General features: G+C 50.7%; 1 protein-coding gene across 1 annotated transcript in view; it reads left to right on the top strand.

The window, feature by feature from the left end:
* Positions 1-22,650, top strand: part of LOC122390631 (F-box/LRR-repeat protein 15-like) — a 30,893-nt gene extending 8,243 nt beyond the window's left edge. The window contains exons 4-7 of the mRNA XM_043383776.1: positions 18,721-18,878; positions 19,711-19,842; positions 21,137-21,293; positions 21,351-22,650. Coding sequence (XP_043239711.1) covers positions 18,721-18,878; positions 19,711-19,842; positions 21,137-21,293; positions 21,351-21,356 — 453 coding nt within the window. The 3' untranslated portion in view covers positions 21,357-22,650. The remainder of the gene's footprint in view (positions 1-18,720; positions 18,879-19,710; positions 19,843-21,136; positions 21,294-21,350) is intronic.
* Positions 22,651-23,014: the final 364 nt, after the last annotated feature.

The following is a 23,014-nucleotide window of genomic DNA, read 5'->3' as shown; positions in this document are numbered from 1 at the left end:
ATGAATGATGTCTAGGTGTCTTAAACGATCCAAGTGAAGCTGACCTTAGCAGGCCCGGAACGACCCCGCAGACTATCGTAAAATATGGGCAGCACACGTTATAAAATTGCTAAATTTTGACATTTTTGAAAAGAAAAATCTTTTTTACATCTACTCATATCATTTTTTCGTACTTTACTGCAATTGGGAACTTTTACCAGGGGATAGTCTGCCACCACGGAAACACCAAATATAGTCTGCGAGAATCCAGAACAAGTTTGCGCCCGGTTGCATTATGAAGGGAGCCGGGCGGGGAGCGAACTTGTTGGTGCGGCGATGGCAGTGTTTTAGACGTCAAAAGGCCAAGGCTCATGACTTGTCTCCTATGACTCGCGTGTTGTTATTTTTGTGATTTGGTACCTATATTGATATAGGGCCTTGGTTTGATTTGTGTGAGAATGTGATTTTAAAGGTAGGATTGGTTGTGCTGATATAGGTATTATGGGTAATATGCTTATCCAGTACCCATAATTTTCTGATAGCATTTACTACTCACTATAGCTTGGTATACCTACGTGTCATTTCTCAGAACAGTGTACATGTAAATTAATCAAGCTGAGCTTTTCAGGCATAGGCGTAGGAACGTTTTCGAAAGTGGGGGGGCCAGGGTCCCAGAGGTCCAAAACCTAACCTACCCCCAAAATCCCATTTCTCCTCGGATTTCGGCCACTTTGTTTTCGCAAACATGCTCAGAGATAAAAAAAAAAATCGAGACAAAAACAAAAACAAAATTGGTTAAAATTTCAGGGAGACTCCCGTCCATAAACTCAAACTGATGGACGCGTTCCCCTGTCCTCCGCAGCCGTTGGCACCCATACAAATTCCAGAGGCATCCAGCAACTTTTCATTACGAGCAAGCGTGAAACGTGCAAAGCGAGTCTTTTCAATATACCTATAAAAATCAGCATGAACGGCCCAGCTAGGCTCAGCCAGACCTTTAACGTTTTTAGAGGTCTTATATCAGCGACCACTGCAACTGGGCTGATTGACTGTCAGAGGCCGGTGTGGGACTTTTAGAGGTCGGTCTGGGCCCTCAGAGGCCAGTTTAACACTCGACGGCCCGGATCTATAGGTTTTCTACATACGCGCCGGCCGAGGGGGCGGGGAGCGGGTACGACCCCCCTCGCCGTTTCGCCCCAGGTGGAGCTAGCGCGTCGCGGAAAAACGAGCGTGTGCGCCGTTACAAGACGCAGAGATCGATACCCGATTTTAAGGTCCTAGGTCAACCGGTGACCTCTGAGGTCAGGTCAAGTGCCTCAAGGCACGGTTCCGTTTTTGGTGAATAACTTCGAAAAACGGCCGCAGAGCCGCGATTTTGCCAGCATCGTGTTCGCCTCTCTCAGGCGCGTCGAATGATATATACTTTTTGTTTAGGTGAGGTAAACTGAGGGTGTTGACCTCGGGTCACGGTCAGGTCAGCGCCCCCAGGTCACGAAATTGGTCGAAGGAGGTCATATCGCATATCATTCGATTCGGAAGGTCTTCCTGAGTCCATTGATGGCTTTCCCGACTCGCTAGCTCAATTTGATCGGTAGTTATTGACGACAAACTAATATGAACCTTATAACTTCATAAATGACGTCGCGCAAAGTCAACATTGCAAAAGTGACGCATCGAACCTTGCAAGGAGTGCATGAAATCACGATTCGGTGTGCTTGAGATAGTTGGAGATCGTTTCCGGCGCCAGAAAAAGTTTTCAGTTTATCCCCATTGACTTAGGTATACAGGGTGTCCCATAAGTTCCTTCTCACCTAAATTTTTCTTTTAGAGGCTCTCTTATTTAAAGCCATGCTTAATTTATTTTGTAACTGAGCTTTTGGGGTTGCCATGGCAACTGTGAATGTGCTCCACGGTAACTAATTCGTCTAGACAAAATATTTTTTGCCAGAGAGTTCACTTCCTGTGGAGACGGCTTACGCCGCAACATAGAGGTCTCCGATACGGGAACGTCTCGGTATTTAGTCCGCACTGGGCCATTCACGACGGTTGAGGGTGATTGAGGCCATCCAGTATGTAGCCAATGTCTGTCGCTAACTGCGACGCACAGTCAACAAGTGACGCCGATGATTTGTCGGGAGTCAATCGCTGCAAGTTTATGCTCTTTTTTGTCAGCTTTCACGAGTGAGCCATGTGGCCAAAACTGTGTGGCGCCAAAATGGCCGTCAAAAAGGTCTTAGCGTTAGAAAGTTGGTAAACAGGCTTTTCAGGATGCATTACCAGCTGTCTAAGAGTATCATTTCGGGGTACCTAACTCAAGGTGACTTAAGCTCTACTTACCGGAGGGCTCAAAACAGTCAAAAACGTCTTAAAATGGCCAAACATGTGTTTCGTAATGCCTGAGGCTAAAAAAACTGGAGGGCCGATGACATCAATGTGGTCACCTGGACTACCTAGTCCGTGCTCGAGATAAAACACCGGTCCAAACCCCAAAACGGTCCCATATGGGCGACGGAAAAGGCTTTTATGTCATCCCGCTTTATTCCTATGCAAAAGGCCAGGGTCACGGTAATGTGGGGTAATATGCGTCCAGACACTGATCACGTTGCGATTGATACTCCAGAAACAGTCTTGGGACGCAGAATGCTTCTCCAAGAAGATCTAGTAGGAGTTTCAGCTTTCTAGCTTAACTCGAACCGCAAGTATGACCACATTTTTTTAGGAGAAAATGGCATCCGGGAGGTCGTAGGCCCATCTTCAAGCAAGACAGTGCATCAGTGCACAGGTCAAGCAAAGCTTAGAAGCAGTGCCAGGAGACTGTGATAGGCGTGTGTGGTAAGATCACATCCCAGCCAACTCATCGGCTCCATATTTCATAAAAATGTGTTGGGAATATTGAAATCGAGGCTCGTCGAAGCGAAGCGGTGTTCCAGCATTGAGAAGCTCACGGCGCATGCCAAGTCAGTCTGGGCTAGCTTCAAGCCTGCTATGCTGCCAAACATGCCGGTTGGCATGTCGTAGCATGTATTCATGTGTTTGCCTATGAAATGGGGAGCACATTGAGGGGTTATAAACATATCAAAACGCAATGTACTCTGTTTTACATGCAAATATAAGGTGAGAACGAACTTATGGGACACCCTGTACCTACCTAATGGTGAGGTCACGAAAATGACCTGACCTCATATGACCTTAAGGAAAAATCCGAGATGTACAAGTTGTGAGACTCCTAATGGATACTAGGTCCTCCAAGGCTCATTTTCCTGTGAAATCTCCTCTGGCAGTGAGAGTGTTGCGAAGTTGCGACATCTAAAGACCGTGCAGAGGTTCACTTATGACCTCATGGGTCAGTGACCTGATCTGACCCGAAAATGCGGTTGGTGTCAAAAGATCCGGCTTGATTCAAAGGTCAGGTATGCAAAGATTCAGCTCTCTATCGCCGGCGTGTTTGGAGCTATCGTGAAAAAACTATGGAGGGGCGGCACCCGCCCCCCCCCCCATCGACCGGCGAGGGTTAAGGCCCTCAGAGACCAGTACAGGGCGTGCAAAGGGCAGGATGAGACCTTTAGATGCCAACTTAGGACATCAGAGGCTAATGTGGGTCCTTACAGGCCAGCATGGGCCCTCAGAGGTCAGTGTGGGATCCTAAAATGCCGGCATAGGCCGGTGTTGGACCCCAGAGGCCAGCAGAAGGCCCTCAAAAACCAAAATGGGCCTCAGAGGCCAGCATCGGATCTTAAGAATCCAGTGCAAGGCCCTCAGAGGCCAATGCGGGTCCTTACAGGCCAGCATGGGCCTTTAGAGGTCAGTGTGGGGCCGTAACAGACCGGCATGGGCGGGACCTGGAACCTAGAGACCAGCGGAGGGCCATCATAGGCCAAGATAGGCCCTCAGAGGCCGATGCGGACCCTTAGAGACCGGCATAGGGTCTTCAGAATCCAGTGCGTGTACCGCGAGTAGCTTAGTTGCAGCAGTTTAGTAGGGATACGCCCCTCGTATACGCCCCTCGACTTTTCGGCCGACCTTGTTTCTAGGCTGTTGGGTGTGGCCGCTACGCAACGCAATACAAGAAAACTTGGCTAATCTAACTTCTCTGCAAGATATCGATACATGGTGCCCCCGGTGAGGATCGAACTCCCGACCCCTGGTTTACGAAGAACTGCTGCCAGCAGCCGAACCGCCGCCACCGCCTGCTCAGCCTGCCCAGAGAACGGGTACAGCACCACCACCAGCAGCAGCTCCAGCAGGAGCAACAGCAGCAGCTCCAGCAGGAGCAACAGCAGCACCGGGCGAGCTTCCGCGATTCACGCGCAGTGGCCGTCGTGTGAAGCCCACAAAACGTGCGGACTATCATTATTACTAAAGTGGTGCGACATGTAAAAGTTTGGGGAACCTGACATTTATTGTTCCCGCTTAATTTGCATTACGCTTAGCAAGCTTGTATATTCCATTGTGCGCTCTCGCCTGACCTGCGCGTCTATTGAAAGGGGGGAGGTGTACCGCGAGTAGCTTAGTTGCAGCAGTTTAGTAGGGATACGCCCCTCGTATACGCCCCTCGACTTTTCGGCCGACCTTGTTTCTATGCTGTTGGGTGTGGCCGCTACGCAACGCAATACAAGAAAACTTGGCTAATCTAACTTCTCTGCAAGATATCGATACATGGTGCCCCGAGTGAGGAAAACACAGAGAAATGATCAGCAAATTCATTGTCGATAAGCTAGAGAAGTGCCAAGGATATTCAGAGTGAAACTACGCAGCAAAACGATTGGATATTTTTGTGACGAAAGTGACGCAGAGCATCAAAGCAATTCAAGCCGATATTGAAGGTTATTTTAAAAGCAATTCAAGACGAAAGCAAGCTCAAAAGCAAGAGGTAAGCAAAAAAAAAAAAAAAAAAAGATTGAAATACTTTCCATGTGATAATGCCTCTCTATCCACCACCTGAGAAATTTGATTGTAGAGCACCAGAGGATTGGCCAAAATGGAAGGAAAGCTACAAAATGTTTAGAACTCTACATCGATTGGATAGGGAATCTCAGGAATATCAGGTTACCTCACTGCTGTATCTCATGGGAATGCCAGACAGTGGTGAAATTCTCGATTCGTTTGGACTAACTGAAGCTGAAAGGGCCAACTTCGAAGTAGTGATGGACAAATTCACTGCATACTTTCTGCCAAAATCCAACAGTTCAGTGAAAAGGTCACAGTTTCATCAACGAAACCAGCATGAAGGCGAGACAATCGATGAATATGTCCGAGCGCTGTACTCAATGGCCCAGAGCTGCGGCTTTCAGCAGAAACGCGACCAGATCAGGGACAGATTCCTTGTTGGGGTCAAGGACACTGGTCTAATCGAACGACTTGCCCTTGAAACAGACCAGGAGCTGGATCACCTGATCAACTACGCAAAGAAATATGAAGCAGTGAAAAAGGCTGTGAAGGAGAAATCAGAAGAAACAAAGCAAGCTGATGCTGTGCAATGGTCAAAGCCCAATCTGCAAAGCAACAAAAGGACCTACCATCCAGATAACATGAGAAACAACCAAGAAAGCAGAAACCAAAGACAGCAAGGTGTTGGCACTCGTCCAAATCTTCAGACAAACCAGCCAATGACTAGGAACATGCAGGGAGCACACGACGCAGGCAACAGAAACCGGTACCAAGCTCCCCACTGGGAAACCAGTGGCAGAATGTGCAACTTCTGTGGCAGGAGTCATCGTCTCGGCAGAAACAACTGTCCTGCGTACGGAAAAACATGTGCAAGATGCAACAAGAGAAATCACTTCCCAGAAGTCTGCCGAAGCGCAGTACCTCATCAAGTGGCAGAAGTTCAAGCTGGAGAAGCAGAAGCTGGACATGCTGAGTCTGATGCATATTTGGGGCTCATTGAAGAAATGACTGGCTGCACAGAAATGAAGAAAGAGATGGACAAAGCAGAGGTCAGTGCAGTGGAACATGAACAGAACTCGGGAATGGTCATGCTGAAGATAGGCAAAGCGGAAGAAGAACTCCTGATGAAAATAGACACTGGAGCAGACGTCTCTGTCGTCAGCTATGACACGCTCAAAAAGCTGAATCTGGCTCACAGAATGCAAAAAGCGAACATCAAGTTGAACAGTCCCGGTGGCCAAGTGGACGTGCTAGGCAAAGTTGTCACGAAACTGAAGTCTCCAAATGAGAAAGTCGCAGACGTCGTGCTGTATGCTACACACAGCCTCGTCCGCCCGCTGCTAGGCAGAGAAGACTCACTGAAGCTAGGACTGGTAAAGCTTCTCAATGAAGTGAACATTCCTAAGGAGCTGTTTGCCAAAGAAGTTGGACTGTGGAAAACAACGCCGGTCAGCATCACGTTGAAAGACGGAGCTGTGCCCTACGCCGTGGTGACAGCACGCAGAGTGTCACTACCGCTGCAGCAACCCGTCAAAGAAGAGCTTGCGCGCCTGGAAAGCAGCGGTGTCATCGAAAAGGTCAGCGAACCCAGCGACTGGTGTGCGCCGATCGTACCTGTGCCGAAACCAAATGGCAAAGTCAGACTGACTGTTGACTTCAAAAAGCTGAATGCCTCTGTGAAGAGAGAACGCTACGAGCTGCCAACCTTCGTGGAGCTGAGCAATGCCGTTCGAGGATCTGACACCTTCAGCAAGCTGGATGCCACCAGTGGTTTCTTTCATCTCCCACTGGCAGAGAAGTCAAAGCACCTCACGACGTTCCTGACGCCGTTCGGACGGTACCGCTTCAACCGCCTACCGATGGGAATCACCCTGGCTCCGGAAGTGTACCAACGCAAGATGGCAGAGATGTTGGACGACCTACCGGGAGTCGTATTCTTCCAGGACGACATCATCGTGCACGGCAAAGGCAAAGAGCATGACAAGCGCCTCTCTGCAGTCCTGCAGCGCATCAAAGAGACTGGCATCAAGCTCAACGAATCGAAATGCGAATTTCGCCGAAGAAGTGTGGCGTTCCTGGGTCACCGCCTATCCGCAGCTGGTGTCCAACCCGACAAAGAGAAGCTCAAAGCTGTGCAAGACATGCCACCGCCAGAAAACGTTCAGGAATTGAGATCGATGCTGGGTGCCATTAACTTCCTGACGCGCTTCGTGCCCAACGCTCAAAGCATCATGGGACCTATGCATGACCTCCTGAAAAAGGACGCCGAGTGGATCTGGGATCACCCTCAGCAAAAAGCTTTCAAAGACATCAAAAAGAAGATATCCGAAGCAGGAGTCCTGGCGTATTTCGACCCGAAGTTGGAGACTGTGGTGTCTGCAGATGCAAGCTCCTATGGCATTGGAGGCTGCCTCATGCAAAAGAAAGATGGTGAGCTACGACCAGTTGCATTCTGTTCACGCCGACTGACCAGTGCCGAAAGCAAATACGCACAGATCGAGAAAGAGTGCCTGGCAGGAGCGTGGGCGTGCGAAAAGTTCCACGGATATCTGTACGGTCTTCAACGATTCTCACTGCTTACAGATCACAAGCCGCTAGTGCCGCTCATCAACGCCAGAGACATCGCTGATACGCCACTCCGCTGTCAACGTCTACTGATGAGACTGGCAGCCTACGCTGGAGAAGCTGTCTACACGCCAGGCAAGCAGCTGCTCATTGCTGATCTCCTCTCACGCAAACCCGTCAGTGAACAACACTCGTCCGACGAGGACGTGGCGGAAATCGAAGCCCATGTCAACGCCATCATGTCAGCCTTGCCCGCAAGCCACGGCAAGCTTGAAGACATCGCGCAGCAACAACATCAAGATCGAAAGATCCGTCAGGTCATCAACTTCACTGAAATCGGATGGTCATCTCCTGTCCATCCTGACCTGCTGGAATTCTATTCAGCTCGTGGATACTTCAGCGTGTCCTACGATCAAACCAGCAAACCTCTCCTGATGTACGGGAGCCGAATTGTCATCCCTGAAGACATGCAACGTGAAATGCTACGAAAGATTCACGACGACGGACATCTGAGTCTGGTCAAGTGCCGACAAAGGATCGCCGAGTCAGTCTGGTGGCCTGGTATCAACGGCCAACTGAAAGCATGGATCGACCGCTGTGGGTTCTGTCAAGCACACAGACGGCGGCAGCATGCAGAGCCACTCCAGCCCACCGAGCTCGCCGATGGCCCGTGGAATACAGTGGGGGCAGACTTCGCTACCTATGAGGGCCGGACCTTCCTCATCGTCGTTGATTACTTCAGTCGCTGGCTGGAAATTCTTCACATGACGTCAACCACCAGCGTAAGCACGATCGACCGACTCAGGGGTCTCTTCGGACGCTTCGGAATCCCAGAGATTCTTCGTTCCGACGGTGGACCGCAATTCTCTTCTCAAGCCTTCGCCGACTTCTCCAAAACGTACGGCTTCAAGCACATCATGAGTAGCCCTCACAACCCGAGAAGCAATGGAGCTGTCGAGCGTGCTGTTCAGACAGCCAAACGTATCATTCAGCAACCGGATCCGACGCTGGCGCTTTTGGCCTACCGGAATACTCCACTGGAAGTCACTGGACACAGTCCAGCACGCCTGCTCATGGGACGCAATCTGAGAACCCGACTACCAATTCATCCGGTGCACATGAAGCCGCAATGGCCTGACTTCATCGAACTTCAGCATCATCATGATCTGCAAAAGCTTCGTCAAAAGGAGGGATATGACAAGAGGCATGGCGCAGCGCTCCTCGACCCTCCATCAGTGGGTGATGACGTTCGTGTGCGTCATGACGGCGAGAAACACTGGAACGGACCAGTGCGCATCATCGGACCAGCTGCGCAGCCAAACTCATTCATCATTCCGTCAGCTACCACGCAAACGCCTGTCGTCCGTAACCGACGTTTCATCCTTCCGATTCCACCCGATTCTCGCCCGAGTCCAGATGCTGCTCTTCCGCCAGTTACCCGACCAGCATCCTGGGACATCGCTGCTCCACAACCGTCTCGGAGCTCACCGCTGAGTGCATCACCGCAAAGTGCACCGTCGTCCTCGCCGCAATCGCCTCCGGCATCGTCACAAGCACCCGAGGAACCCGAAGAACTGCTGCCAGCAGCCGAACCGCCGCCACCGCCTGCTCAGCCTGCCCAGAGAACGGGTACAGCACCACCACCAGCAGCAGCTCCAGCAGGAGCAACAGCAGCACCGGGCGAGCTTCCGCGATTCACGCGCAGTGGCCGTCGTGTGAAGCCCACAAAACGTGCGGACTATCATTATTACTAAAGTGGTGCGACATGTAAAAGTTTGGGAACCTGACATTTATTGTTCCCGCTTAATTTGCATTACGCTTAGCAAGCTTGTATATTCCATTGTGCGCTCTCGCCTGACCTGCGCGTCTATTGAAAGGGGGGAGGTGTACCGCGAGTAGCTTAGTTGCAGCAGTTTAGTAGGGATACGCCCCTCGTATACGCCCCTCGACTTTTCGGCCGACCTTGTTTCTAGGCTGTTGGGTGTGGCCGCTACGCAACGCAATACAAGAAAACTTGGCTAATCTAACTTCTCTGCAAGATATCGATACAGTGCGGGGCCCTCAGAGGTCAACGTGGGACCCTAAAATACCGGCATGGGCCGGTGTTGGACCCCAGAGACCAGCAGAAGACCCTCAAAAACCAAGATGGGCCTCAGAGGCCGGCATCAGGTCTTCAGAATCCCGTGCAAGGCCCTCATAGGCTAATGTGGGTCCTTACAGGCCAGCATGGGCCCTTAGAGGTCAGTGTGGGGCCCTTAAAGACCGGCATGGGCCGGCGTTGGACCCCTAAGGCCAATATGGACCCTCAGAGGCCGATGCGGACCCTTAGAGGCCGGCAGCGGGTCTTCAGAATTCAGTGCGGGAACCTCAGAGGCACCTAAAGGTTAGTCTTGGGACCCCAGAGACAGAAATGAAGCCACCAGAGGCCGGTGTGAGGCCCTCAGACGCCGGCTGGGCCCTTGAGGCCGGTTTAGGGGCCCTCAACTGAGGTCAATGTGGGTTCTCAGCGGTCAATGTGGGCGCTTGACCGCCACTGAAGGGCCCTCCGAGATCAGTGTAGGACCCTCAAAGACTGGTTTGGGAGCTGTTAATAGCTAGCGTGGGATTCTTGAGCCTCGTGACGATTGAATAAGGGCCAGAGCCCCATACGCCCATGGGGGCCCATTGGTTGTTTGGTGGGCCAAATGATATGATGGCCCCCTGGCCCCTGATTAGCCTTTGGAGGGGGGAAGAGCATGGCCCTGATCCCCCCTCTGCGACCGCCACTGCACTGAAAGTGGAAGGGGGAGGGGCAGATACAGACATTGCTGGCCCCCAGCCTGTTTGAGCCGAGGCGGGGGCACGGTCACCCTGGCCCCCAGCTAGAACGCCTTTGACGAACTATGCCGACCCCAAGCAGATCCGGTCAAGCGTTGGTCGTTTGTATACGCATTCTCCTGCACCGTGCTAGTATTGTCTTATACCTTTTCAGTGCTCGCTGTCCCGCGCCTCGTATTCACCAAAATGTTGTCACAAGGACCCACAGTCGTGTCTCTGATATGGTTTCCTTCATTGAGTGAAGGAAATTGCGGTCAAAAACGCTGTAGAAACAAAAGGGAATCTTCATTAAAGGGCAAGCTGAATAGTTGTCAAGTTACCGGGTGGTAGGTAGGTACAGACAGACACTTGAGTCAGCAAAAAGTGGGGGGGGCCAGTTAACATTGCTGGCCCCCCCCCCACCTCCGAAAGTGGGGGGGCCATGGCCCCCCCGGCCCCCCCTGTTCCTACGCCTATGTTTTCAGGTTTATCTCACCTGACTACCAGGGGCGTAATCACTCCTTAAAAAATGGGCTGGAAATAACTCCCTCCGGGGGCGGCATCAAATGCGAAGGGAAGGGCGGCACTTATATTTTGGGAGCCAGAGGTGAGTGTTTGAGGGCCGATGTGTTTGTGTATTAACCTCGCCCGTATCGGGGGGGGGGGGGGTCGAACGGACCACCCCTCGGTTTTTCGCGGATAACTCGCGTAAAAAGCGGCCGATCGCGACGAAACTTTCAGTACCCTCGCGTTAATCAAGTTTATACCTGCCCTGAAAATTTCATGACCCTGACCCTAATGACCTTTGACCCACTTTTCGACACAATGTTTGGCAGGAATCGCGATTCGGCGTATGTCGGCTCGCATAAGCCGCGCGTTTGCGGTCTTTTCGCGGTTTCATGCGTTCAGACATGGGATATGATGGTGCTCCCATGCATAAGGGTGGGTGTCAAGGTCACCGGAAGGTCAGGTCAGGTCATTGGCCTTTGATGACCTCGGTTCACTTTTTCGAGCTTTACATGTTTCTAGGTTAGTTTTTGGAGCTAAATTCCAATTTAGCAGCCATTTGAACATTTACGAAGTAGTTTTGGTGCCTTCGAAACATGTTACGAAGCTGTCAGAGGCGGTTGCCACCCATTACGAATACCCGACAAAACCCTTACTGGTTGACCTGACCTGACCTGACCCGACCTGGCCAAATGCGTGAAGACATCATCTATGATTATAATTAACATAATATGCGTGATCAGCACCCCGAAAACTCCATAGCAGCCACCCTTTACGACGTTCTAACAGGTCCCGATTTTCCCGACATTTGGGTCATTGACCTGACCTGGAAGGTCAACCGATGACCTAAGACCTTAAAATTGGGTATCATCGGCTTCTTCTCGTCACGGGCAACACGGTCATTTCTCCGCGAAGCTCTAGCTCGATCAGGGGCCAAACGGCAAGGTCCCCCCCCCCCCCCTATACGTTCGCGGCTGAAAAAAACACCAATACGGGCGAGGGTTAATATACTTTCGCTTTGGGAAATTAAAGCAATAATCAGCAGTCAACTGACTACACGTTATAAGGGGCAGACGTAGATAACCCGCCAAGGCTCTGGTGTATGAGATATTGATACTTTATGAGGTAGATATGCATGCGTAAGATTGGCGGTCAGCCCGTTGCTAGCAGTTTGACTTTGCCCTACTACGCACCGGATTGATAAATGATAGGTACACTCTTAAATAGTTCACTTCATTCAGGGTAGTTCAATTGCAATGGGATCTGAGTTCTGACTGGTTGGCGTCAAACCTAGCCGGCAATTTTAGGGCAGCCACAGGAAGTAAGCTATCCTGGTTAAAAGTTTACATAACAGAAAGCGGCGTATTTAGAAAATCGCGAAGGGGGGCAAGGGTTAGGAGGGCGCCACCTCACCCAAGGAGGGCGCCATACGGTGACGAGATAGAAATCCGTAACGATCGCTCAGGAGGGGGGGGGGCGTTTTTTACCACGCCACCAGTTTTTTTTTGCGTGTGTAAGGAAAGCTGCGACGCACAGTGCTGCGAAACTTGATAGGTATTGGGTTAATCTCACAGTGGCTAAAAGGTTGCAAGTGATTGGCACAGGCACTAAGTTCCTATTGCCAAAGTGTTCTTGAAATGCTGCGCCGAGGGCGCGCGAAATTTTCGAAAACAAACACTTTCTCCGCTTTTTAAGCACATCTGATTTGTTCTTTGTTCAAAGCTCTTCTCACTCTTTCAGCAAAGTTGGTGGGGCAAAAATAAAGGTTGGTGGGACCTGCCACACCAACTGTGCAGGAAGCTCCGCCCAGGGGTGACGGTGTAGAAAAAGTTAATTGGTGGCGGCATCCACACCATATCACCGTATCGGATTGATACCGGAGCACGAGATGCGTTAGTACAAGCTCACAACAAGAAGCAGCAGCGCAGCAACAAGCATCAGAAACATAAACCGAAACAGGACTGCTCCTCATGAGAGCGGGTTAGCCTCTTCGGGCTTCTCACCTAAATTACCTCAGACCAGCCCCTATAGCCTTCTAGTTCTCACAGACCCATGCAGTGCTTAGCACATAACACATAACCAATTTCAATCGCCGAAACTTCAAATGCTTGTTGTTGCGGCCGTGCCCATTAAAGGGACTATCCCACCTTCTAAAATGTTGTTAAAACCAGTTAAATTGTGCCCGACTTTATAGATTGGATGACCAGGAACACGGTTCTGGCATTTATTTTTCATTAAACATCTTAGGCTTCCCATATTCCAAACACAAACTTTCAAATATGTGACGTCACAGCCCAAAATTACCTCCTTCCCCAGGCCACATTACTGTCATAAAGCTGATTCTTTTTACTCTGTAGGCACCACAACAAAGTTCAGACCAAGTTTTAAGCGATTTTTCAACGAACAAACCCATTTAAATCAGAATGACTAAACGAGGTGACGTCACACTAACGGTCGCTCCATGTTGAAGATAGGGCCTTGCGCAAGGCCCATTTTCAAATGAAGGGAACGAATTTCTTCAACACCAAGAGGCCGCGGGGGTTGCAACCTAGATACAGGGTGTTTCACAATAAACGTTACTTTTGATAAGCTTTTAAAATGACCTCAACTATTCGTATGCCCATAAATTCTATACTCATTTTGTTGCAAATTCTTTCGGGTTTTTTATCCTTACAAAAACTATGACGAATCATCAACCGCATTCTTTATGTACGTGCAACGTCCACACCATCAAAACGGGTCAATTCGCTGTTAGCCTTCAGGGTCCTTCACAATGAATGTTGCTTTTCAAACGACGATGTTTCAGTAACATGTATAACATATGGCTCATGAGTATTACCTACCACATGAGACAGCAGAACAGTAGGACTGATGAACATATAGCTTTCAGTTCAGCACCCTTCACGGGTTCTCCACTGTGCCACCCTTCCGTGTGACTTTTTCAACCAGATTTTCTGGGATCGCCGTCCGGCCAGGAGGCGGGGCTGGTCTCGTGTTTCCAGTCTTCTGGAACCTTTCTTCCACCCTTTTGAAATACATTTTTGATGGAATATCCTTCCTCCTTTTAAAATGGCTACCGAAACTCCGTCGCACTGCGGTCAGACTCCGCAAAGCGCCGTAATGCATAACCACCCATACCGCCTCATCATCTGTACACGGCGAATTGACCCGTTTTGACGGTGTTGGCATTGCACGTCCATACAGATGGAACCGCTGACAGTTTGTAAAAAAAAACATATAAGGACTAAAAACCGCAACAAATTTGCAGCAAAATGCATATAAAATTTACGCGCTTACGAACAAGTAAGATCTTCATTTAAGCTACTCAAAAGTAACATTTATTGTGAAACACCCTGTAGATAGTGGTTTCTGAACCTCGCCGCAAACTTGGCTATCTCAACTCAAACCCCATGTTAAAGGTGGGATAGTCCCTTTAACTTCTTTATCATACCTAATCCCTGTACCTAAATGTCATAATTGTAAGATCAATCTGCTAAGACCAAGACGGGTTTCATGCATAGAGCGTAGAGTTTTGGTTTACTTCATTCATTGTGCTGAATGCACGCTCATCTGTGGGAGTTTCGACAGGCAAGGCATCAAATATGTGAAAGAGAGCGGCACGCTGGGAAACGTAGATAAATGAAGGGCAGCGATCAACAGCGGTCGCCAATGGGTAGAAGGGCTGCGATCGACAGGAAGGCACCAATGACTGAGAGGGCGGCGATCATCAGGTCCAGGAGAGCGCCAAATAGGAGGACCCCCGATCAGCATTAAAGGAAGGCGCCAAAAGATAGGAGAGCCCTGATAGACATTCGACAGGAGAGCACCAATAGGTAGGCTAGTAGCAAGCAGCAGCAGGGTGCCAATGGGTAGAAGGGCGGCAATTAACAGGAGGGCGCCAATAGGAAGGAGGGCCCCGGCCAACATTCACCTGGAAGGCGCCAGTAGGTGGGGGAGCACCGAAAAACAGAAGAATGTTTATTATCTGGAGGGCGGTGATCAGCAAGAGGGCACCAATGAGTAGGATGATGGCAATCAACAAAAGGTCACGAATGGGTAGAAGGGCGGCGATCAACAGGAGGGCGCCAAAAGGTAGGAGGGCGGCGATTAACAGGAGTTCACCAATGGGTAGAAGGGCGGCGATCAACAGGAGGGCGCCAATAGGACGGAGGGGCCCGATCGACAATCAACAAGTAGGTGCCACCAGGTAAGAGGGCGGCGAGGAACAGGAGAGCGCCAATAGATAGGAAGGTGGCGATCAACAAGAGGTCGCCAATAGGCAGAATGACTGCAATCAACAGCAGGTCGTCAATAGGTAGGAGGGCGATCATTAACAGGAAGTCGCCAATGGGCGCAAGGTTGACGATCAACAGGAGGGCGGCAATGGTGAGGAGGGCGCCTTCGCCCAAGAGGGTGACATTGAACAGGAGGGCGCCTGCATGAGTAGGGCTGCGATCAACAGGAAGGTACCAGTGGGTAGGATGGCGCGGTGATCAACAGAAGGGCGCCAGTGGGTAGGAGGGAACACGAGGGTGCCAAAAGGTAGGAGGGTTCCGATCAACACTCAACAAGAGGGAGCCACGGAGGGCGCCACATGGGTAGGAGGGCGGCGATCAACAAGAGGATGCCAGAACGGAGGACGGCGGCAATCAAAATTCTACAGGAGGGCGCAGTAGGTAGGAGGGTGCCGACCAGCCGAAAGGCGCCAACGGATAGCGGGGCGGCGACCTACAGGAGGGCGCCTTTGGGTAAGGGCGCCGATTTATAGGAGGCCGCCAATAGGTAGGGGTATTCCGATCAAAATGAGGGCGCCAGTAGGTAGGACGGCTGCGATCAACAGGCTTAAATTGGCGACTACCACTACGATTAGAGCGCTACAGCCTACAAAGCGGTTGGAGGGCGCCCTCCGGCGCCCTCCAACCGCATTTTCCCTGTAAACATATTCGCGATTGGAGGGCGCCTTCGGCGCCTTCAATCGCAAATGGTGCTGGGCATGGTCCAGTGGCCCCCCTGTCTACGCCCCTGGATAATAGATAGGTACGTACGTGAAATAATACAGCGTTATAGGGAGGGACGGATCATAAAACGTTCTGGGAAAGGGAGGCGTGTAAGAGCAGAAAGGTGTCTGGGGAGGGGCGCCACGTAGCGGTGCAGCAAGGTGCCTTGGGAGCGCGGCGTCGACTGCTAGATAGAGCATTGTGGGGAGGGGCGGCTTATTGAGGGCGGCGGGAAGTTGTGGCGAGGGCAGCACATAGAGAGCGCCGAGGTACTCTGGGAAGGGGCGGCAAGTCATCTGGGGAGGGTGGCACAGACGGCGATAGAGCATTATGCGGAAGGGCGGCACATTGAGGACGGTGGGGTTCTGTAAGGGGCGACACAGAGAGCTCCGAGGAAATTGAGGAAGAGTCGGTGCGAAGGGGCGGCAGGGCATCTGGGAGGGGCGGCATGTATAGAGGTTAGGTATTTTAGTGAGGAACGGCACGTTGAGGTCAGGCGTATAGTGGACCGAGCAGTGCCGTTTCTTTTGTTTCGTTTTGAAGTCCCTAAACTAAACCCCCCAATTGCAGACTTCCTCTACCAGGGGCGGCATTTCAGCATCCCAAAAATGGGCTGGAATTTCCAGCGTTCCAGCGCGGTGGTTACGCCCATGCTGACTACGTAAAGTTTGCATATCCATTTGGGGCATTGCCCATTTACTACTGACTAGCTTGGTAGTGTTGTTTCTCAGACCAGTGTATGTGTAAATTAATCAAGCTTTTCAGGTTTATCTCACCTGACTACGTTATTAACTTGAACTGCTGTTGCCTGTCAGCTAATTTTTTTTAAAGCATTCACTACTTTGTAGGCACTGCATGCCAATATGGATATGAAATCGAGCTTTTCAGGTTTATCTCACCTGATTACGTTAAGTCTGCATATCCATTGGGGCATTGCCCATTTCCAGCTCCTGCATGCTGTGTAGTCCTTCATTCATATCATACATGTTGAACCAGATGTTGAAAGAGTGACAAAATTTTCAACATTTGCATTAAAAAATGCAGGATTAATTTTTAATGCACACACTGTGTGATAACCATTCACAGATCACCTGTTCATAACACATCACAGTTTATGGGCTTCAGGCTGCCAATCTAATACCAGTTATTGTGAGGGACAAGGTTACCAGTGAAAGTTTTGCCAACAGCTGTCAGCTGGTGAACTTAGAGTAGCAGGTGGTGCTGGTTCTTGGGAGTAGGTCAGTAGTTTGTACTGCATTCTATTCAGGAGTCCAGGTCTTCATTCAGTAGCCATGGAGACTGGAGAGAGATGGCTTAATCTGCTGAAGAAGAAAAATCAGTCAAAGTGGGCAGGCAGTTGGGTTTTTGTTAAGTAACCCATTGTGAAATGCTCCATCAAGCCTGATAGTGCCTAAGTGCTGACATAGATGGGTAGAGGTACTTTGTTACACAAAAATCATTGGCCATCTGTTTAGGGAACGTTTGCTCACAGAACAAAAATTGCTTTACTTTAGTCAAGACTTTTCGCAGAACAAATCTTCCGAGTTCAAGAAAACTTAGAAACGGGCCACTTTTCTGACACTGATCTGGATGCCCCACAGGGTCTGACTGTATCCCATGCCCCACAGGGTCTGACTGACCTGGTGCTGCCCACAGGGTCTGACTGTATCTGCTGCCCGCAGGGTCTGACTGACCTGGTGCTGCCCGCAGGGTCTGACTGAGCTGGTGCCGCCCGCAGGGTCTGACTGACCTGGTGCTGCCCGCAGGGTCTGACTGTATCTGCTTCCCCGCACAGGGTCTGACTGTATCTACTGCCCCGCAGGGTCTGACTGTATCTGCTGCCCACAGGGTCTGACTGTATCTGCTGCCACCAGGGTCTGACTGTATCTGCTGCCCCCAGGGTCTGACTGACCTGGTGCTGCCCGCAGGGTCTGACTGTATCTGCTGCCCGCAGGGTCTGACTGTATCTGCTGCCCACAGGGTCTGACTGTATCTGCTGCCCGCAGGGTCTGACTGACCTGGTGCTGCCCGCAGGGTCTGACTGACCTGGTGCTGCCCGCAGGGTCTGACTGTATCTGCTGCCCGCAGGGTCTGACTGACCTGGTGCTGCCCGCAGGGTCTGACTGTATCTGTATACCCCACAGGGTCTGACTGTATCTGTATACCCCGCAGGGTCTGACTGTATCTGCTGCCCGCAGGGTCTGACTGTATCTGCTGCCCGCAGGGTCTGACTGTATCTGCTGCCCGCAGGGTCTGACTGTATCTGCTGCCCGCAGGGTCTGACTGTATCTGCTGCCCGCAGGGTCTGACTGTATCTGCTGCCCGCAGGGTCTGACTGACCTGGTGCTGCCCGCAGGGTCTGACTGTATCTGCTGCCCGCAGGGTCTGACTGACCTGGTGCTGCCCGCAGGGTCTGACTGACCTGGTGCTGCCCGCAGGGTCTGACTGTATCTGCTGCCCGCAGGGTCTGACTGACCTGGTGCTGCCCGCAGGGTCTGACTGTATCTGCTGCCCGCAGGGTTTGACTGACCTGAGGCCAGTTTCACCAATAAAAACAGACGGCTGCGATTATTTTTTGACAAAACGATAGTCTATAAATCCTATTTACCGGTGGAAAAAGTAATTGCTGACCAATTAATATAGCCCTCTGGTGCTGCCCGCAGGGTCTGACTGACCTGGTGCTGCCCGCAGGGTCTGACTGTATCTGCTGCCCGCAGGGTCTGACTGACCTGGTGCTGCCCGCAGGGTCTGACTGTATCTGTATACCCCACAGGGTCTGACTGTATCTGTATACCCCGCAGGGTCTGACTGTATCTGCTGCCCGCAGGGTCTGACTGTATCTGCTGCCCGCAGGGTCTGACTGTATCTGCTGCCCGCAGGGTCTGACTGTATCTGCTGCCCGCAGGGTCTGACTGACCTGGTGCTGCCCGCAGGGTCTGACTGTATCTGTATACCCCACAGGGTCTGACTGTATCTGTATACCCCGCAGGGTCTGACTGAGCTGGTGCTGCGCGACTGCTGCTGGCTCTCTCCGTCCGCTCTCCAGGTACTGAATCTCCACCTCCGGCACCTGGTGCGGCTGGACCTGGCCGGCTGCTGGGGAGTCAACGACGCCACGCTGGCCGAGCTGTTCTCGGAACAACCCAGGTGAGTGACTTCCTAAGGAGTAGGTACCCTAGGAGACTGGGGTTTAGGATAGCTGCTGGGGAGTCAACGACGCCACGCTGGCCGAGCTGTTCTCAGAACAACCCAAGTGAGTGACTTCCTAAGGAGTAGGTATCCCAGGAGACTGGGGTTTAGGATAGCTGTTGGGGAGTCAACGACGCCACGCTGGCCGAGCTGTTCTCGGAACAGCCCAAGTGAGTGCCACACCGGACCGTCCGCAGGACAAGCAACCTTCGTAAAACAGATTCATTCAGTTACCGGACGGTCCAAGTGAGTACAGGAAGCCGACAGACTGAGTTACTGTTCTACGGATGACGTGTCGAATAGAAAATATCTGTATTAGGTATGTCTGGTTCCAGTTTGGAGGATGTAGGGAAAATATCTTGCATTAACCGGCGGTTTCACGGTGGCGTCGCATTGTTGCAGTCTACATAGTGGAGTTTATATACACCGGTATTATCCCCCTTTCAATACCGATGAATCACTATGTAGTAGGTGAATATATCCCGTATTTACGCCACCACCGACCCTATCTCTGTTGCAGGGTAGTATTACCCCGGTATTATACCCATATTATCCTGGTATTACCGCTTTTCCCAGTCTTGAGGTAGTCATTTGTCGTATAATCCCGGTTTTATCCTTACATTATCCCGGTACGGTATTATCGTTATATGGTCCGGTTATTATCCCTTTATTCCAGTCTGGAGGAGGTGAGCATAATATGTTCAACTTATCTCGTATACACGCCACCACGAGCCGTACCTCTGTTCCAGTATCAGCTGTCCTAACTGCCTGCTGTTTCGTTGTATTCCAGTCTGGAGGAGGTGGACATATCCCGAATATACGCCACTACGGACCGGACCGTGGCCATACTCTCCTGTCAGTGTCCGCGTGTCCGGCGGCTGGGGCTGCGCGGCTGCTGGAGGATCACCGACCACGCCATCACGTGAGTGCGAACCGATGGACATACATATTACATACAGACCACGTTAGTGCGAACCGACGGACATATATACAGACCGTGTGAGTACGAACCGACGAACATTGATACAGACCACGCGAGTACGAACCGACGGACATACAAACCACGTGGGTGCGAGCCGACGGACATACATACAGACCGCGTGAGTACGAACCGACGGACATACATACATACCACGTTAATATGAACCGACGGACATCCATACAGACCGCGTGAGTACGAACCGACGGACCCGCCGACCACGCCATCACGTGAGTGCGAACCGACGGACATACATACAGACCACGTGAGTACGAACCGACGGACATACAGACCACGCGAGTACGAACAGACGGACATTGATACAGAGCACGTGAGTACGAACCGAATGACAAACGTACAGACCACGTGAGTACGAACCGACAGACATACATACAACAGACCACGTGAGTACGAACCGAATGACATACGTACAGACCACGTGAGTACGAACCGACAGACATACACACAACAGACCACGTTAATACGAATCGAATGACATACGTACAGACCACGTGAGTACGAACCGACGGACATTCATACAGACCACGTGAGTACGAACCGACGGGCATACGTATAGACCACGTGAGTACGAACCGACGGACATTCATACAGACCACGGTGAGTACGAACCGACGGACCCACCGACCCCGCCAGCACGTGAGTAGGCGCCGCAGGGAGCCCACGGCCCAGGGAGGTCCTTAGACACTTCCAGCGTGTTTGCCTTCCAGTGCGTGATCTCATCAGACAGTCTAGAAACGTGTAGCTTTGTGTTGACGTGGCTGAGGAGAGTCATCTTTGGTAGAAATGTGAACGTTGTTTGAACAACGTGCATGTATACAATAGGTTAGTATTCACGTTCTGTCTTGAAGAACCATGCCTACATGGATAGACGCACGATTAGATGAATATCTAAATAAGATAGACTCGGCAGTGATTAATGGACGTCAGCTGCTGATGTGAGGGTACCAGAGGTAGTCCGTCGCGATATTTTGAGGAGCTGTAGAGACGTCATAACTCAGAACGTTGTGATGTCCGATGTCTGTATCGCCAGCCGGGTGTGTGTTGTGTTGGCTGATGTTCAGGGTGTCTTGACGTCAGCTGATGCTAATGGATATGTTCATATTGAGTGATGTTGATGTCAGTTGTCAGATCCCACCGCGATCACACTGATAGTGCTTTGTCCACGCCCCAGAATCGAACTCCCGACCCTCACCTCGCTGTACTCTCTGCCGGGCAGATACGTGGCTGAATACCTGCGCCAGCTGACCCACCTGGAGGTCATTGACTGCCGTGACGTCACGGAGCGCACACTGCGTGCTCTGCGCGCGCGCTGTGCAGTAGACCGGCCTGAGCCGCGGGCACACCCCTGGGAGATGGATTACCCCCTGTACCAGATATGAGAAGGCCGCCTCATATCCATACCCTCATAGATGGAGTATTCCCTGTACCAGATATGAGAAGGCCGCCTCATATCCATACCCTCATAGATGGAGTATTCCCTGTACCAGATATGAGAAGGCCGCCTCATATCCATACCCTCATAGATGGAGTATTCCCTGTACCAGATATGAGAAGGCCGCCTCATATCCATACCCTCATAGATGGAGTATTCCCTGTACCAGATATGAGAAGGCCGCCTCATATCCATACCCTCATAGATGGAGTATTCCCTGTACCAGATATGAGAAGGCCGCCTCATATCCATACCCTCATAGATGGATTACCCCCTGTACCAGATATGAGTAGGCCGCCTCATATCCATACCCTCATAGATGGATTACCCCCTGTACCAGATATGAGTAGGCCGCCTCATATCCATACCCTCATAGATGGATTATTCCCTGCACCAGATAAGAGGACTCGTTATAAGAGCTACTACAGCTGACTGGAGCGGGATCACCCGCTCTACCGGGTTGGAGAGGTGCTGTATTATGGCGTCATAGAGTGATCACTGTTAGGGATGCAACGTCATAAGGTGGCTCCGTATAGTTGGACTTGTGACGTCGTAAATTGAATCTACATAGTTGGAGTTGTGACGTCATAGATTGAATTCTGGTAGTGAGACCAGTGGCGTCCCATTATCCAGCGTTGGTGGTTCGTACTAGTGACGTCATGAACTTGCCGGTGATAGACTATTTGACGTCATATACGACGCCGCAAAGTGGCGAAATGTTGACGTCACAATGTGGCTTCCTGTGATGATCGCTGGCAGACTATTTTATCACATTTTTGACGCTGAAGTTGTGATAGAGAACTACGGTTTGATACCCCGTGACGTCACACGGGTGTGAATCTGTGTCCTGTGACGTCATAGGTGCGTCTTTAGCCGGCGGGTGGCCTGTTGTGTGTGGGTGTTGATTCTACGGTGAACTGATCTTATCGTGCAATTGTTGGAGGACAAACGTATTCAGGGGCTGAATATACGAGTAGGTACTTATGCACATAATCCTTGTAGGTTACTATTTAACAAATGAATAGGTATTTAATGCCAATGTGCATATATTGTTTTATGTTTCGCTTATTCGTACATTAAATTTCCATCACTATGCCTATCGCTGAATGATGTGCGTGATATATTTTGGATTTTCAAGTGTAAATGAATTATGTGCAATCAACGTTCAGTCATTGAATGCACACTTATATTGTACATTTTTGCATTACAATGTATTCAATATTAATTGAATATGCATGCATGCTTTGATTTGTGTTAGTGTTGAATCATGTCGAATTAATGTCTCGGTCAAAATATCATTCGTTGTCTAAATCGTGTTACCATGCTCCCTTTTCATTTTTTTTTCACTGTGATAACTATATTTGGTAGGAAACCATGACAACGCCGCTATCAACAGCTACGGACGCAGTCTCGAAGCTAACCGAACTGTATCGTTCGATTCGACGATCTTTGTTTTTAATTCCTTCCTTCGTATGGCTTAGGCACTCGGAGCAATTTTCTGGTTTCAGGCTTTCAAATGGTTGCTTTTCTCAATAACTATAGCCTGACAAACCTAAGAAAGAATGGATTTAAAGCGCAGCCGCCGTAGATGCACGTGCCTTTATATTCCGTTAAATATTTCAGAGAACATTTCTCTCGCGGCTTTTCACACAAGTTTTCTCC

This window comes from Amphibalanus amphitrite, unplaced genomic scaffold (assembly GCF_019059575.1).
Source record: "Amphibalanus amphitrite isolate SeventyFive unplaced genomic scaffold, NRLGWU_Aamphi_draft 000403F_arrow, whole genome shotgun sequence".
Lineage (NCBI taxonomy): Eukaryota > Metazoa > Arthropoda > Thecostraca > Balanomorpha > Balanidae > Amphibalanus > Amphibalanus amphitrite.
Note: the sequence above shows the minus strand (reverse complement) of the source record. Positions and strands in the feature narration are given on the sequence as shown.